This window comes from Giraffa tippelskirchi, chromosome 7 (assembly GCF_054371585.1).
Source record: "Giraffa tippelskirchi isolate mGirTip1 chromosome 7, T2T-mGirTip1v1.2.pri, whole genome shotgun sequence".
In the NCBI taxonomy this organism is placed as follows: domain Eukaryota; kingdom Metazoa; phylum Chordata; class Mammalia; order Artiodactyla; family Giraffidae; genus Giraffa; species Giraffa tippelskirchi.
In genome coordinates, this window is record NC_137281.1 from 134,231,504 (window position 1) to 134,249,213 (window position 17,710).

Here is a 17,710-nt window from a genome sequence, read left to right on the forward strand (position 1 = left end):
CCCTAGGGCCGCTCAGTTCCTTGTCCTGAGCAGCGGGGCCGTGTCCCAAGACTTCTCTGTGCAGAGGGCATTGTGATGGGCAGCATACAAAACTGATGACAAAGCGCTTTTCCCTCCCCGAACAAATCCTGATACCTGTGACAGCTGCTGAGTAATAAGCAGTCAGACCTCTTAGCTGGGATGTTAGTCACCAGCTCTCTTGAGCAATCTCAGGTCGGCTCTTTAGACCATCGTGGGTTTCTGTTAGCACTTGCTTCTTCTACCCAAGGAGATCCTTTCTGAGCCCTCAGCAGGCACAATGGCTTCAAGAGATTTTAGAAATGCAGCCACCCTTTCTGGCAGTGTGAGAGTCAGAGGTCTCTGAGTGTAGGACCACACAGACGTGGACTGCTGGGCTGGAACATGGTGCTGATAAAGCCATCCCCGAGGCTCAGATCCCCCAAGGCCTTGATCCCTCCTGGAGCCGCAGATGAGAAGCGGTTGGTGGAGATTAGAGACGACAGTATTTGGACTGATGAGTCCCCAGAGGAGCCAGACAACCAGGCGCTAATAGGGCCTCGAGTCTGAAACCACTACTAGGAGAATGACTGAGACCATGCTCTTGACAGTGACTGTGACCAGAATCCTTCCCGCCCTACCCCCCCACAACACACACACCTGTTCTTCTGGGATCCTGCCTTCATGTGGGCTAATAAATCTTGCTCATACTGTGTGTGTGTTGAGACGGCAGTGGAGGAGGACGTGGTTTCCACAGACCAGAGCCTACTGAAAGCCTGTATGGGAAGTGGGATTCTGCCCAGGGAAAGGGGCAGGAGGCCAACTGGGGGGCCAGAGCCGAGTCTCGTTTAGAGGTGGAGGAGCCTTGCTTTGCTGAAGTGGCTGCACAGCCGCCCAGCATATCTCCACCTGTCATCCGGGAGATGCCTGGAGCATGAGTGCAGAGTGGAGGCTGGCCTGAGAAAGTGCTGCTGCTCTCATCTTGCTTATCCAGGGATTCCTGGAAAAGGGGACTTGGTTCTCCTTCCTGGGTGGCTTTTAGTGACCCCTGTCTGCAGGTCCCACATGGTCCGGCCGCATCATCTCACAGGGCCCAGTGTGGAAACCAGTCTTGCCAGTTCTGTCATCACCTGCCTCCCCCGAGTCGCAGTATGATCCCGGGCTGGACAGAGACCAGCCTCTCCCCTTGGGCCAAGCAGCCCAACAGACCTTTATTGTCAAAGCAGAGATGGGAAGACATGGGAAAACAGAGCCATGAATGCCCTGACACAGCCCCCTGGGGATGCGAAGGCCCAGAGCAGCAGTCAGTGGCCCCCACTGTGGAGATGCCCAGTGAGGGGCCACCATCACTCTGCACAGCACAGCCTCAGGAGGCCGCCGCTACTGCAGCTTCCCACCTGGCAGTCGACTGCAGACCTCCAGGTCAGGGTGGTTGTCTAGCATCGCTGCTGGCTGGGCAGCCTCCTTCACTGCTAAGCCAGTGTAGTTGCCTCTGAGCACATCTTTCCTTCAAAAATCAAAGGATAGAGGTTGTCGCCCTGTAGGCAGGGCTGCTCCCCCAAGCCTCCCCCAAGGCTAGACTGAGAGGCCGACAATGGGAGGTGGGTGTGTGGGACTCTTTCCCAGCTTGCTGTGGTGCCAGCTTCCCTCTGTTATGAGGCCTGTTATGTGTGGCAATGGGAGACAGTTGGTGCCAGAAGCCTATTTTGGGGAGAGGGTGTTTAGGAGCACTACCTTTCATTTGCAGACAGTTTTATTGACATTTGACCCATGTTCCTACCTCCATCAATACCTTTCACCAAGCAGTTCTGCTGCTGGAAACTCACTTCCCTTGATTGGATTCTGCTCCTCTGGGTTAGGGGAGGGAGGATGAGTGCCTTTGCCCTGCACTCACTGTAATATCTGAGGTTTCTATGTATCTGGGCTATACCCAAACAAACCCTGTTCTCACTCCTGTTTTGCTTTTTCCTGGTCACTAATGTCCCCACTAACCCACTGAATCTAAGGCAGAAACCCAGGAGTCATCATTTCTGCTGCTGCTTCTCCTCATCTACCTCTAAGTGGTCATCAGGCCTTAATCCTGATAGTGTTTTCACTAAAGCACTGCTGACTGATCCCTACTTTCCATTCCATCAGTCACCGTCCTAGTTCAGGTCTTAACATCTCTTCCCTGGACTCTCTCAGCTCCCCTCTAGCTGCTCTTTTCTCATCAGCTGGAAGACTCAATTAGACAGCTTCAGTGGGTCACGTTTGCCTAATATCTAAGTATCAGAATTCCTTAGTGTGGTATGCAGGGCCCTTCACAGTATGGACCTAACTCTGCTTTCTAGCCCTGGCACTTTGATGGCCTCAGTGTTTTCATGTGAGTCCTCCTATGCCACGTGGGGTTCCTGACCCCACCTGCATCTCTGCGCTTGCTCTGTGTGCTGGCCCTGTCCTGCCCGCAGTGACTGTCTCATACTGCTTCCCCACCTAGAAGACTGACTCATGCTGTAAGACCCAGCTCAATTTCTGCCTCTACTGTGGAACTGTCCCTCTGTCCTGCCACTAATAGGAATTAATTGTTCCTTCTTGTTTTTCTCTTATAGCACATGGTTCCTACTTCTCTCATGCCACTTGTGTTACACAACAGTTGGTTCTGTCTCCCTCCCCCATCATTCTCCTTTCCTCTTTCCCCCAATATATGTGTGTATGTATACACATATATTTATGTATCTACACACACACACACACACACACACACACACTCATCTATGTGTATATACTTTGAACAAAGGTTTATTGAGTGCACTATGCTAGGCACAGTGTGAACCAGATGCATCTGATGCCTCCTCTGTGGAGCTGACAGTCTAGTGAATATCTGTCTCCCAAACACGCAGTGCGTTCCTTAGGGAGAAAGATCATCTTGCTCTTGATGCCAATCACAGTGTGTGCTGCACAGTGGCCACGTGCTATAGGACTTCACTGAGCGAAGGCCAGTGGGCAGAGATAGATGTCACAGAACAGGATGTAGGGTGGGTGGATGTCTCCTGGGTAGAAGGTCAGTGGGAAGCCTGGCAGTCACATTGTCAGTTTTTCATGGGCAACCTATGTTTTGATACATGGTTAGCCCATTCAGATGGAACCATCATCCAGGACCATGAGGCAGATTTCGAGAGCAGATCTCAATCTCTTATCCAGATAACACAAAGAAGTGTGTCCCCTTTGAAGGGTGGGTGCAGAAAGCTCTCCTGGCTGTGTGGCCCCCCCATCTCGTGACCCAGCTCAGCCAGGTAGATGGTTTGGGGCCCGGCTGCCCAACCATATTTGCTGCTCTGTGTTTCTTGCAGAGATCTGAAACTGGACAATGTACTGTTGGACCACGAGGGCCACTGCAAACTGGCAGACTTCGGGATGTGCAAGGAGGGGATCTGCAACGGGGTCACCACGGCCACCTTCTGTGGCACGCCCGACTACATTGCTCCAGAGGTGAGTGTGCTCATTGCTTGAGCGGCTTTGGGAATCCAGGCTCCCCAGCAGCCCCATCGGAAAGGCAAGGCCCAAGGTGCGCTGCAGCTTGTGGGCGGCGTTGAAAGCTGACACCTCCAGACTCCTCTCTGGCTCCTTGGATGAATGATGGCTGAAAATGTCCTCAGTTCCTCCCAATACAAACTCAAGTCCAAAAGAGTTTTATAAACTTTGCAGGTGCTTCAGGGTTTAGCCCTAAATGAGGACAAAGTGTGCTCCACACCTGGCCCATTTAATTTTCTCCTTTGTCTCTACACAGAGCTTTGATCCCTGCCCCATTTAGCAGAAACAACCACAAGCTCTTGAATTGCCCCCATATGAGTGAGTGAACCCATCTCCTCCTCCTCCACACATGTAGTCCCAAAGCACTTTCTGGTTTGGATCTGCGTATACTATTATTTTGGCCTAAGCAGACCATAGATGTTTGACCACCAGGATGAGAAGGCCTCTGATTTGACCCCAGGAAAACAGACCCCAATCTAGAGATGGACTGAAACATGCATGCCAGCGCAGGAAATTCCCTTGCTTTACTTCAGCTCCTAATCCTTCATTTTCTGTAGTCATTAAGGGCGCATTTGTTCATCAGATGCATAGAGCTCCTCTCACGTCACCCCTTTGCACAGATCCTCCAGGAGATGCTCTACGGGCCCGCGGTGGACTGGTGGGCTATGGGCGTGCTGCTGTACGAGATGCTGTGTGGCCACGCGCCCTTCGAGGCAGAGAACGAAGATGACCTCTTTGAGGCCATACTGAATGATGAAGTGGTCTACCCTACGTGGCTGCATGAAGACGCCACAGGGATCCTGAAATCTGTAAGTGTGACATACTCAGCCAGCTTTCCAACTATGGCAAACCAACTTGCTGTGTGTGCTGTTTGGGTTTGAAGTTTGTTTGTTTTTTGATACCACCTACCAGCTCTAACTGAAATGTGTGTTTTAATCTATAGAATCAAAGAACCAGAGTTTTCTCAGGCTTTTTTGTCCTCTTACGCGATAGTTATTTTGGAGCCAACTGCCCAGGTGATGCTAGTGGTAAAGAATCCGCCTGCCAATGCAGGAGACACAAGAGATGTGGGTTTGATCCCTGAGTCAAGAAGATCCCCTGGAGGAGGAAATGGCAACCCACTCCAGTATTCTTGCCAGGAGAATCCCATGGACAGAGGATCCTGGTGGGCTACAGTTGCAAAGAGTCTGACATGACTGAGCAACTGAGCACATGTAATAGCCATTGATAGCATTGTTGGCCACATATCAAGTATTTCTACCACTTGTGGCTTCAGTGTAGGTGAAGTGATGCTCCTGTTTCATCTAGTCAGGATGTATGAGGCTGTTGGGTCGTGTAAATGGTGCTACCAGTTGTTTCTGTACTGACTGTGTTTCTGTTGGCAACATCCAAGGAGCAAGATGAAGGGGCCTTTCCAGTAGTGCTGGGAGAGAAGAGAGATTTTTCAGACTTGGGCAAGATCTCATTTGCTTCCATGTTGTCCTTGTGCAAGCCAGGTGCCAGGCCCACAATTTAGGTGCAGTGTGGAATATCGTGTAGAAAAAGTCTTTTGTGCATTTAAGGCATTGTGATGGAAGCCTTATTTTCAAGTGTGGAAGAAACGTGGATTTGATGCTTTTATGTTGAAAATAAGAAAGTAACAAGTAGTATACACAATGGATAAACCAACAAGATCCTACTGTGTAACACAGGGAACTCTGTTAAATGTTATGTGGCAGCCTGGATGGGAAGGGAGTCTGGGGGAGAATGGATACATCTATATGGACAGCTGAATCCCTTTGCTGTCCACCTGAAACTATCACAACATTGTTAATCAGTTGTGCTCCAATATAAAATAAAAAGCTTTAAAAAGAAATAGATGAAGCAAACCAGAAAAAAATTAAGAAGGAACAGCCAACAAGAAAGAGAAATTCTTCCAGGGCTTTGATCAGGGGCCCTGCCATGTGCCAATAACCTTCTGATTCTAGGACCTATTTAATGTACAGAATGATAACCAGTTTTTTAGTATTGTTTATTACCAGGTCTATGACATCACCTGTTGTCCTTACAGTCTTACATATCTTGTAGACCCTGAATATACCAGTAAAATATAAAGTTATAAAAAAGTTAATAAGAGAATAACCTAATCTGGGTCGATACCCTATTAGGAAATCAGGTATTATTTCCCAGTATGTGCACAGGGGAATAAAGATGAATATTCTTCAAATAGGGGAAAATCAGAACAATCCATTCTCTCTGGGGTAGTATCTATGGGATAAAATTACTTTGCTCAAATCATATCACTTCCAGTGACTGGAGACAAAAAATACTAAATTTGGGAAATACTAGCTTTGTTGGTGAGAGACTTATCTCTCTGGAAATCTCCAGTCATATAATTAGTGTCATTTTAAAGACATGTTGTTTACATATCACTCTGTCCTGAGGCCGATGGCATGATTTTTCCTGAGAAATCTCTACTTTTCAGGAAATGATAACAGAAATCCTTCTCAGGTAAATATTGCCCAAGTGAATCATAATTTATAACTTGATTCTCAAGTTCAGGCACCAGTGCTCTCCTGATATTTGAAGAAGCTTTAATTGCACATAGAAATAAAAGTGAAGTACTTTGGGATTCTACCAAATGTCTTCTATCTACCCTGTTTTCATAAGAAAAATTTATTTGTATACTTAGTAGAAAATTTAGACTAAGGAGAATGTGGCTTTTATAATTTCATTAATAAAAAATCAGGGAGAAGGGCTTGTCTTTATAGATTTATGCCTTAAAATTTCTCAGCCCTTGGAAGGGAAATGTACTCACCTCAGCTGGCCCCAGCTACCTATGATGACCTAATCTATGATAACACAACAAATTGTGCCGCAGAGTTGGGCTTACTTTTGAGTTGTTACTCTCCCAGTCCTACGGTCTAGAGTTGGGGTCCTACTGACTCCCAAGCCATGCTAATCCCCTGTGGCCCACAGTGACCACCATCACAGTACTAATGGTTTTTCATGATGCACATATTTAGTCCAATTACCATAGCTGATTTAGCTTTTCTACTGTTTAAAAGAAAGACCCCAGAGTTATATAATGCAAATGAAAATGCTAGTTCATGCCATAAGGAAATAGGCATTGTTGGCCTTAGTATATAAAAGTTATTGTTCTTGGTACCATGAAGGGTAGGAAACAAAAGTCAGTCTGTGCCTGAAGAAATTTTAGTGTTCCCTATTTAAGGATTAACAGTCCAGTTCAGTCTTTCTCTGATAAACACTTAATACCTTTTGAATCCAGGTCTGGGAGAAATCTTTAGAAACCACATCAGCATTTGAGTTGACCATCACCCACATCTGCTCCTCTTAATTTTTTTAGAAGTCCTCTCCAGTCCTCTTGCCTGGAGGGTCCTATGGACGGAGGAGCCTGGTAGGCTGCAGTCCATGGGGTCGCTAAGAGTCGGACACGACTGAGCAACTTCACTTTCACTTTTCCCTTTCATGCACTGGAGAAGGAAATGGCAACCCACTCCAGTGTTCTTGCCTGGAGAATCCCAGGGACGGCGGAGCCTGGTGGGCTGCCATCTATGGGGTCGCTCAGAGTCGGACACGACTGAAGCGACTTAGCAGTAGCAGCAACCTCTTTTTAGCATTTAGAATCCTCTTAAGAGAATTCTTCCCCACTAAATCTGAGACACAGGTTTCACCACTTTTAACCCAATCCCTATAAAACCTCGAGTAGCTAGTAAGCAAGGTTAAGATTCACATGGAACTATTAAGATGATTTATATTTAACCAGGTAGATCCAATTACGTTTTTTTAAGTTTTATTAGTGTATAGTTGATTTACAATGTGTGTTTCCAGTGTACAGCAAGTGAGTCTATTATACATATGTTCATTATTTTTCAGATCCTTTTCCCATATAAGTTATTACGGAGTATTGAGTAGAGCTCCCTGTGCTATACAGTAGGTCCTTGTTGTTTATTTTATGTATGTAGTGTGTGTATGTTAATCTCTGATTTATCCCTCCCTCAATTACTTTATATCTTTGATATATATAGAAACATTGCTGGTAACTAGTATATATGTTATCTGGGAGCATCCTGCCTCCACAATCGTTGTTCTGGGAGAAAACAGCCTCTGGTGCCTCACGAGAATTTGCTCTTCAAGGGGGACTGAGTTGTTCCCTCTCCCTGCAGACTCGCTTCTGGGAAGCTGTGAACCTCTTCGCTTCCCTTTGTTTTGGCCCCTTTCTGATGCCAGAAGCTCAGTGGATGATGCTGTGTCACTGGCTGAGCACTGACTTTCTTAAGTGGCTCTCCGTGTTCTCCGTTGGGCATCTTCCTGTACGAAGAGGCTTGGGTTTCAATCCATGGCAGGCTTATCTGCCAGCTCTGTTAGGCTCTGGCTCAGTGACTTTGGCAAGCTAACACACCTCTCTGAATCTGTGTCCTTGCGCAAAAGATCTGTAAAGTAATAAAATCCATGTCACAGGGTTACTGCCCAGATTCAGTGAGTTAGTACACGTAAGCCACACAGGAACACGGTAAGCATTCTGTTTTTTCCTCCCTCAAGGAGTGTACCTTAAGAGCAATTTTCTGAAAAACACTGGAAAAGATGTCAGAGAAAATTACTAAAACATATTCACCGAGAGGATTTCGGAGACAGCTTTGTACATTTCAGCCCCCAGGCCTAAAAATAAAAAGCTTATATGCTGTAGCTGAGGAAATTCAGCTGTTCTTGGCAGAGGGCTGAGATACTTAAACAGAAGTGTGATCAAAAAAAGGAAGAAAACAGTGAAGAGCTCTCAAGACATGGGGAGACGCACCCAGGAGGGAAGTGTCAGCTCCTGGTGGTGAGGAACCGGCCTGCAGTGCAGAGCTGTCCGAGGGCAGATGTTGGCTCTTTCACCTGCTGGCTGTGGGAACTTGGGCACACAGTGTGATTTTGCCATGCCTCGGTTTTCCCCATCTGTACCCTAGGGATTGGAGATGATTTGAGGGGGATACTTGGAACAGTGCTGAGCACAGACTAGATGCTCAGGAAGCAGATGCCAATGTCATCAGTGAGAGTGGGGTGCATTTTTAGACTCTTTGCCCTTTTCTCTGAAAAAGTATGATTCTACTTATTGTATTAGGAAGAGGGTTTAAGGTAGCAAGTCATGCCTCACAAACCATTCAAACTCCTTTCTGGCTCTAATTGCAACTTGATTAAATTAGACCAATATAGTTTTTGTTTTTTTTTTTTTTTTTCTAGAAGAAACCTAAAAGATTATCCATTCCAATTCCCTCATTTAATAGATGAGGAAACTTGAGGTCCAGAGAAATTGTGACTCACCAAAGGCCATTCAGCACATTACTTAAAACAAACAAATTAGAACCCTTGTGTAGTTCTCACGGGAATGTAAAATTGTGCAGCCACTGTGGAAAGTGGTATAGCAGGCAGTTTCTCAGAAAATCCAACTTAGATGTACCATATAACCTAGCAATTCCATATCTGGGTGTATATCCCAAAGAACTGAAAGCAGGGGCTTGAACATATTTGTACATCGGTGTTCACATCATTATTCACAAAATCTAAAAGGTAGAATTGTGCTCATTTTACATGCTAGCAAGATTATTCTCAAAATCCTTCAAGCTAGGCTTCAATAGTACATAAATCAAGAACTTCCAGTTGTACAAGCAGGGTTTAGAAAAGGCAGAGGAACCAGAGATCAAATTGCCAACATCCACTGGATCATATAAAAAGCATGGGAATTCAAAAAAAAATTACTTCAGCCTCATTGACTAGGCTAAAGTCTTTGATTGTGTGGATCACAACAAACCAGAAAACTCTTAAAAGAGATGGGGATACCAGACCACCTTACCTGCTTGCCGAGAAATCTGTGTGTAGGTCAAGAAATAACAGAACCAGATATGAAACACAGACTGGTTCAAAATTGAGAAAGGAGTACATCAAGGCTGTATATTGTCACCCTGCTTATTTAACATATATGCAGAGTACATCACATGAAATGCTGGGCTGGATGAAGCACAAGCTGGAATCAAGATTGCCGGGAGAAATATCATTAACCTCAGATGACACCACCCTTATGGCAGAAAGTGAAGAGGATCTAAAGAGCTTTTGATTAAGGTGAAAGAGGAGAGTGAAAAGCCTGGCTCACTCAACATTCATAAAGATGGAGATCATGGCATCTGGTCCCATGATTTCATGGCAAACAGATGGGGAGAAAGTGAAAACAGCTACAGATTTTATTTTCTTGGGCTCTAAAATCACTGTAAGATGGTAACTGAAGCCATGAATTAAAAGACGCTTGTTCCTTGGAAGAAAAGCTATGACAAACCTAGGCAGCATATTAAAAAGCAGAGACATCAGTTTACTGACAAAGATCCATATAGTCAAAGCTATGGTTTTTCCAGTAGTCATGTATGGATGTAAGAGTTGGACTATAAAAAGGCTGAGCATCCAAGAATTGATGCTTTTGAACTGTGGTGTTGGAGAAGACTCTTGAGAGTCCCTTGGATAGCAAGGAGATCAAGCCAGTCAATCCTAAAGGAAATCAACCCTGAATATTCATTGGAAGGACTGATGCTGAAGCTGAAGCTCCAATACTTTGGCCACCTGATGTGAAGTGCCAACTCACTGAACAAGACCTGATGCTGGAAAAGATTGAGGGCAAGAGGAGAAGAGGGTGAGAGAGGATGAGATGGTTGGAAGGTATCACTGACTCAATGGACATGAGTTTGAGCAAACTCTAGGAGATGGTGAAGGACAGGGAAGCCTGGTGTGCTGCATCCATGGGGTCGCAAAGAGTTCGACATGACTGAGCGACTGAACAATAGCAAAAAGTGGAAGCAACCCAAGTGTCCATCAACAGGTGAATGGATAAACAAAATATGTTATATGCATACAATGGATTAGTCACCCTTAGCAAGGAAGGAAATTTTGACGCTTGTTACAACATGGATGAACTTTGAATGCATTATGTTTAATGAAATAAACCAAATACAAAGGGACCTCCACTTACATGAGAACCCTAGAGTAGTCAGATTCATAGAGACAAGAGCAAAATGGTTGTTGCCAGGGGCTGGCAGAGGGGTTGGTAGGGAGTTAGGGTTTAAGGGATGAGAAATTTCAGCTTGGGAAAATGAAAAAAGTTCTGTAGATGGATGGTGGCGATGGTTGTACAACAATGTGAATATACTTAATCCCACTAAACTGTACACTTAAAAATGGCTAAGAAGGTAAATATTGTGTTCTATATATTATACCACAGTGAAGGGGAAATACCCTGGGATCAGAATCCAGTTTTTTCTGACTCCCAGTCCAGGGTTCTGAGCTAGCCTACACCTGGCCACTCCCCATTTTTATTCTCCTTTCCATTAATAAGCATCCTTTGCCTTTAGAGCCCCACATGTTTAGCACCCAAATAACTCCCTGATATGATTCTTTCCAACTGTCCTAGAAACATGAGCCCCTGGAGGAAGCTTCCAGGGTGCCATGTACTTAATACTCACAGAGCATGAATCCGCCAACCATCTAACTTTCCATAAAGTAAGATATAACATTTATGATAAGAATGTTAGTGTTATTTAAAGACTGTGCATTTGAGTCTGTCTCTGTTGACCTGAGATGAGCCTGTGACCATAGGAGAAACTGATACATGAGGGAATTAGGATCCTTTTGTCATTCCACCCGGCAAATACTTGTCAGATGCCTTCCCTTGGCTTGGCCTTGTGCGAAGTGCCGGGAAGCAAAGCTGAAAAGACACAGCCTCTTCTGTTGCTCACAGCCTCATAGGAATGAGAACACGTAAACAGATACTTAGCTGGCTGCCGAGGAGGAGTGATCAAAGCCCTCTCTGGGGTCAAGGACAGGGAAGTGCCATAAGGACAGGCAGAGGAACCAGCGTGTCGGCTGGGCGTTGAGAAACAAGGGTTCAGAGGGGTTGACAGGAGGTGGGGGGAGGGTATTCTAGACAGAGGAACTAACTTGTGCAAATTCTCAGAGGAGAGCGGAGCATGTGTGTTCAAAGAAGTGCAGTCCGTTGGTGCGTTAGGTGAGGGCGAGGGCTGGGAAAGATGAGTTTAGGACATATGGGATCTCTGAGGGGTCCGGGAGACATTCGGAACGTGGTCTATTCCTTGCAGTTGGTCACGTGGGTCTGGAGCTCAGGGGAGAGGTGGCAGCATGGTATTGAGAACAGAGGAGCAGACGTGGACTGGGGGGCGGGGGGGGGGGTGAAGAATAAAGGGAGGGGGCCTGGGGACACCAGTGTTGAAGAGGTGACAGTGGAAGAGGATTCGGTAAGGAGGCTGAGAAAGAATGACTTCGGGTTGTGTAAACATCTCCTTCTGAAGCCTATCTGCTAGTTTTACTTGTGGTGAAATAGATTGGTGCTTTTGCAGTGTACTTTCCTCAGAAACTGACGCTCACAGTAACTTCTGAGTAGTGCTAGCCAGGTTCAGCGCTAGTCCTCGGCCAGAAAACCGAGAGCTTGGGAAATGCATCTGTTAGGAGCTAGGTAGGTTGAAACATTTTTAAGGACTCTGAACGAACTTTCGTTTTGTTTTGCAATTCCAGATCAAGGTAAGATACCCTGCTTCCTTTAAAAATATGGACTTCAGGCCTTTTCCAAGGATTTTGTAACCTTCTGTGATTCTGGGGGCTTACTGACTTCAAAAGTTCCTAATGTTATGAACGTGGAGGGTATCATGCTTAGGGAAATAAGTTAAAGGACAAATATTGTAGGATATCACTTATATGTGGAATCTAAAAAATACAACAAACTAGCAAATATAACAAAAAAGCAGCAGACTCACAAATATAGAGAACAAACTAATGGTTACCAGTGGGAGAGGGAAGAGGGAAAGTGGCAAGACAAGGGTAGGGGATTAAGAGGTACAAACTACTATATATAAAATATATGTAAGCTACAAGAATATATTGTACAACCACAGGGAACATAGCCAATATTTTACAATAACTATAAATGGAATATAATCTATAAACATTTTAATCACTGTGATGTACACCTGAAACTGATGTAACATTGTAAATCAAGTATATTTCAAATAAAAAAAAAAAGAGTTCCTAATGTTGACTCCACTGGGTGTCATAATCCCCAAACTGTCAGGAAGTCATGCATGCTCTTCTGGATTGTAATCATTTGTCATGGAGCTTGGTGACCATTAGAAACTTAAACACAGAATTTCAGAGATGGAGGATGTATAAAAGCAGTTTGTCTAAATCCCTGGTTGGCAGGTGAAGCAACCTCAGATAGTAGAATGGAAAGAACACACACTAGTCTGAGGGTCGCAAGACCTCTACTTTCCATGGCTACCCAGTCTTTATTCCTTAATGAAGTGATGATAACACCTATGGTACCGTCTTCAAATGGGGTAGCACCATGAAAGCATTTTCACAGTGGCAGGCACAATGCAGGGAAGTTATTAGTATTGTTAAATTATGAGTAGTAATTTCACAGCACGCTGAGAGCTGTCATTATCTTCATCCTCTCTTAGAACATCCACCAACATCATCAAGATTATTAAGTGCTTAATTGTACATGAGGCTGTGTTAGCTCTTTATTTTGGAGAGAGCTGTATTTCTGTTTTCCCAGGAGCCTTTTTTTTATTTCAATTAAAATTTTTTTCTTATGATTTTTTTATTTTTATTTTTTTAAAGGGGATTACAACAGGTTTATCTTTTAATTTCACGTTGCTTGAATAAGAACAAAATAAAAATAAATGTAAAGAGGTCTGGGTGGATCAGTCATGGGGCTCCTGTAAGTCTGCGCTCTTTGTCTTCTGCTTGGATAGCTCTTTGATGGCATTCATCTCTGCAGGAGTGAACTTGAGGGTTAGCACCACCGCACCATAATCGAATTCTTCATCAAGCGAGAAGGGCTGAACTTCATCTCCAATGATCTCTTCCCTTTGTTTGTCTGCTCCTTTTACGGTGGGCCCAGGCTTTGTTCCAGGGATGAGAGGCTGGACGGCCACAGAAGGAATGTAAGAGGAAACACTCAAGCTCACTTCCTGCCCCACTTGTCCTGGAAGTAGCAGCACATCCTTGCTCAGTTGGGGATTAATCTCTTTATCCAGGTCTAAATCTTCTATATCAAGGAAATTGTCTACCTTCACCTCTCCTGCTCGATTCAGGTCACCTTGAAAGGAACTGCCATCATCTATCATTATCTGCTTTTCTTCCAAACGTTGTGATGAAGTACGAAGAAAGAAGGCCTTATTGCTAAGATGGTGGTCATTTGGTTCATTTCTCTGAGTAAATTTTATTGAAGTAAAATTGTTTTCTGAAGAATTAGTTCCAAAGGCTCCTCTTTCGGTCACATTATCTTTTGAAAGATGAGTGAACGTTCTCAGAAATTCTTCGTATGTTTGCTCATGACAATTAACAACCTTATCCAAGACTTCTTCAATTAGCCGATCTTCATCCATCGTCTCCAATTCTGGTGTCTGGGCAGGCATTCCTATTCATAAGGCCACTTTATCTCCCATTCCCTAGTTTTCTGTCTTGGTTCCCATCTAGTCACTTCGCATTTTTGGCGTCTTTATTCAGTGAGACTGGTCTCCTGGAGCAACAAACTATTGGAGCCACGCGTCCCATAGAGCTTATGATTTTTTTAAATTGAAGTATAGTTGAGTTACAATGCTATGTTAGTTTCAGGTGTACAGCAAAATGACTCAGATATATATATATATATATATAATGTAATATATATATAATGTATATATTATTTTCCATATTCTTTTTTGTTATAGGTTATTATAAGATATTGACTATAGTTCCCTGTGCTATACAGTAGGTCCTGGTTTTTTATCCTCTTTATATAATATGTATCTGTTAATCCCAAAGTCCTAATTTACCTCTCCCACTCCCAATTTGAGTACCTGAGGGCACCCCAAAGAAGGATTTTTAACAAATAACACACGGAGAAGGAGAGAGCGCCCACTGGTGAGCCGTGCCCACACTGCTCCTCTTATCTCTGTGTGTGACCCTTTTCTTCTGGGTGTGCCCTTCCCCACGGGAGAGGCAGGAAGGGCCAGGATCCCTGAGCGAGCCCTTCACATCCGCTCTCACCACTGTCTCAGTGTGGTGGGTCATCCCTACTTGGCTTCCTGAGATTTCCCGACAGTCTTGTCTTTGGATCATAAGGTCAGCAGCATTCCTGGAATTGGCGTCTTTTGGATATTTTCCTGCCCTTTTTTTTTTCCTTCAGAAGGAAATGCTTTCTAAAGGCCTTCTTACTTTAAAATAGAAGGTGTTATTATTATCCCATGTCTGTAGAAACTGTGTGGATACGCATTTATGTAACACCATAGAGTCATAGATGTTCATGACCCGGGGGCTTTGTATGGTGTAATAACGTCAGTGAGTCCCCTGAATTCAGGGTGAGGGGTGTTCTTGTCTGTCGTTCACGGTGAGGGAGGGGCTGAACAGAGTGGGCACCGATATCTCACCCAGCGCGACCCCTAACCCCGTATTCCTTTCCTTCCCCCTCACTCTGCCATTCATCACCTTTACCCCCACCATAGGATTGGATAGCCTTACACCAAAAACTCAAGAGTCTCCCCAAAGTTCACATAAACCTGGAGAGAGGGCTGAGAACTTGCTGGTGAGAACACTCCCCATGGAGCACAGTCGGTGGGGGAGGGGAAGTGGAGTGCACAGTTTTTGGCCCAGTTTTCTACTTGAAAAAAAAAATCTCAAGTCATTAAGCAGTGATCCTGACAACTAAAAATAACCCCAGTATCCACTCCAGTAGAGAAGACTATTTTTCTCCCTTGCCCTTTTGTCTCTCCTGTCTCATCTTCTCTGTGAAGGTTTATGTTATATGCATGTTCCAGAAGCAAAACTATCTTACCCCTGCTCTCAAAGAACAGGTTATATAAAAACTGGCAACATCCACAGAAGGTAGCAGAGGAAAGATAGATAGATACACACTCTTGTGTGAAAAACAGATGTAGACTTTCTATACTGCTGACCTTAAAGATGATTTCTTAATTTTTTTTACTTGGTTTCAGTATAAACACATTTTCTATTGGCCACCATGTCACCGAGTTTCCTAAACTGGCATTCAGTTATCCCAAAATGCTAATAATCATGACACAGAGGAAATATATGGTTTGCTTAGAGCTTCGGCAGTTGCACTGAACTTTGGCTTCATCAGCTCCAGAGAGGCTTGGCGGGGTCGGTCCTCCTGAGTCCCCAGAGCTTAGGAAGTTGAAGGCCTCCCTGAGGTGAGCGTTCCTTTGTGCTCTATCATCTCCGGTGAGAGATCACAAGGCGCCAGTGCTGACTCAGGTGAGTCAACGCCCTTTTCTCCGGCTCACACAGGTGGCCAGGTTAAATAAGTGCTGAAAGGAGTTTGGTGCGTTCTCCTGAGTCACCTTTGTCAGTTCAGGAAGCACTGTAAACTTGGCCTCAGAAGGAGATTATAGCATGCTCTTGCTTCTGAGCTTTACAGAAATTAAAGTGTATGTTTGCGTGTGGGCTTATCTGTCATCACACCTATCAGATTTCATTCCTCTGTGCATTGTCTGCAGGAGTCTCGCTCACCTCTGTGTACAGAGAGGAAACCACAAGTAATCGGGGATCCTCTTTTAGCGCTGAGTGTGTCCCATACCTGTCACCAGGCAGTTAACCAGAGTGGCATTGAGCGTGTTCCTCAGCATTTCCTGCTCTCCTCCTGGCAGAGGTTGGAACGCTCGAGGCAGTAGCCAAAGATGGTCAGCCAGAGGAAGGCCAAGGAAGCAGGGGAAGCCTGGGACCAGCCTGAGGAAGCGGAGGGTCCAGCTCTCCATCGTTACAGCCAATTTTTCAAGTACTGTTACGGGGAGAATCCAAAAGTCAGTTACCGAAAGGTTCTTTAAAAAGAGGATGGTTAACATGCAGCCTGGCAGTGCTTGCCTTTGGCCAGGACTGGAGTTCCTATAGGAGGAAATGGAGCTTTGGGCTTCTTACTGAAATTGACACAACAGAAATGGGCCATTTACTCACAGACAGACCAGGCTGGTATAGGCAGAAGACAGAAAAATGCTGATCATCCTAGAGACTTCATTGTTGGCATGTTATTAAAGTTACTGTTCTCAATTTCCTTCCCGCATTTTAGATTGTTAGGACCTCTGTTCTTAGAAAACTTACATTTTATCTGTGGCTAGCAGTATGAAGGATTTTTTAAACAAAGTATTAATATCACATGACTCTTTAATCTTCATATCTCAAACAGGATAGAAATGTCAGGTTTTATAAAATGAGCATAGAAATCTTTTCTATGTAGAGGTTTGCTAACTGATGTCTGTGGGTCCCAAGAGATTGAGCTGGAAAAAATCTAATGAACAGAAGTAGCACACTTTGTTTTCTTTGATTTGTCCCTTCCAATTATCAAACAGCATTCCTTTTTAGCAGGTGATGGTTAGGTTTGGTTTGGACACCCAAGACAATGTGTATCCAGAATAAAGAAGGGCGTTGAACTGGGTTTAATCAAGGGGAAATGAAGACATTGTGTAGTATGGCTCTGGAGGGTCCTTCTTCAACACTTGCTCCCTTTCAATAGCTGCGTTTTAGAGGATCATAGCTGTCAGGAGAGCTTCCCTTTCCTTTAATATTTGGGAGTTACTGGAGAGCAATGAAACCCTCCCCATCAGTCAGAGCTGCTTGGGATTGGTTTGCCAGGAATAAAACCATCTTGGCCAACAACATTGGCATTGGCACAAGTGCCCGACCTTGGGCTTCCTTCTCTGAGACTCGCTTCTGACCTTTACCTCTTTTTTTAACCAACACTGTAACATAACTTTAGTGAAGCTACTGAGATAGCTTGGGTTTCAGGGGAAGCAATAATGAATGTAAAACATCAGCAAGGCAAAGTGTTAAGAGCATTGATAAAGAATTAAGTATATGCCCATGAACAGCCTGCTGGATTCCAACCATAGACAGGATGAAAAATATAATCAACAAACTTGCTTACTAGTTGTCTGTTTTATATATAGTAGTATGTATATGTCAGTCCTAATCTCCCAATTAATCCCTCTCTCCTTCCCCCCCAATAACCTTAAGTTTGTTTTCTGCATTTGTGACTATTTCTTTGTAAAAAGGTTCATTTGTACATTTTTTTTAGATTCCACATATAAGCAATATGATATTTGTCTGACTTCACTCAATATGACAATCTCTAGATCCTTCCATGTTGCTGTAAATGGCCATTATTTCCATTGTT

The 17,710-nt window shown here is 44.4% G+C and overlaps 1 protein-coding gene and 1 pseudogene across 3 annotated transcripts in view; one reads left to right on the forward strand and one right to left on the reverse strand.

The window, feature by feature from the left end:
• The window catches only part of PRKCH (protein kinase C eta), a 365,028-nt gene that overhangs the window by 215,224 nt on the left and 132,094 nt on the right, over positions 1-17,710 (forward strand). For all 3 annotated transcript variants that reach the window (XR_014059378.1, XM_081509759.1, XM_081509758.1), the window contains exons 11-12: positions 3,327-3,465; positions 4,128-4,316. Coding sequence is in view for 2 of the 3 variants with exons in the window: in XM_081509759.1 (XP_081365885.1) it covers positions 3,327-3,465; positions 4,128-4,316 (328 nt within the window). In the remaining variant the exon portion in view is untranslated. The remainder of the gene's footprint in view (positions 1-3,326; positions 3,466-4,127; positions 4,317-17,710) is intronic.
• On the reverse strand, positions 13,245-14,041 carry LOC145513430 (intraflagellar transport-associated protein pseudogene; annotated as a pseudogene).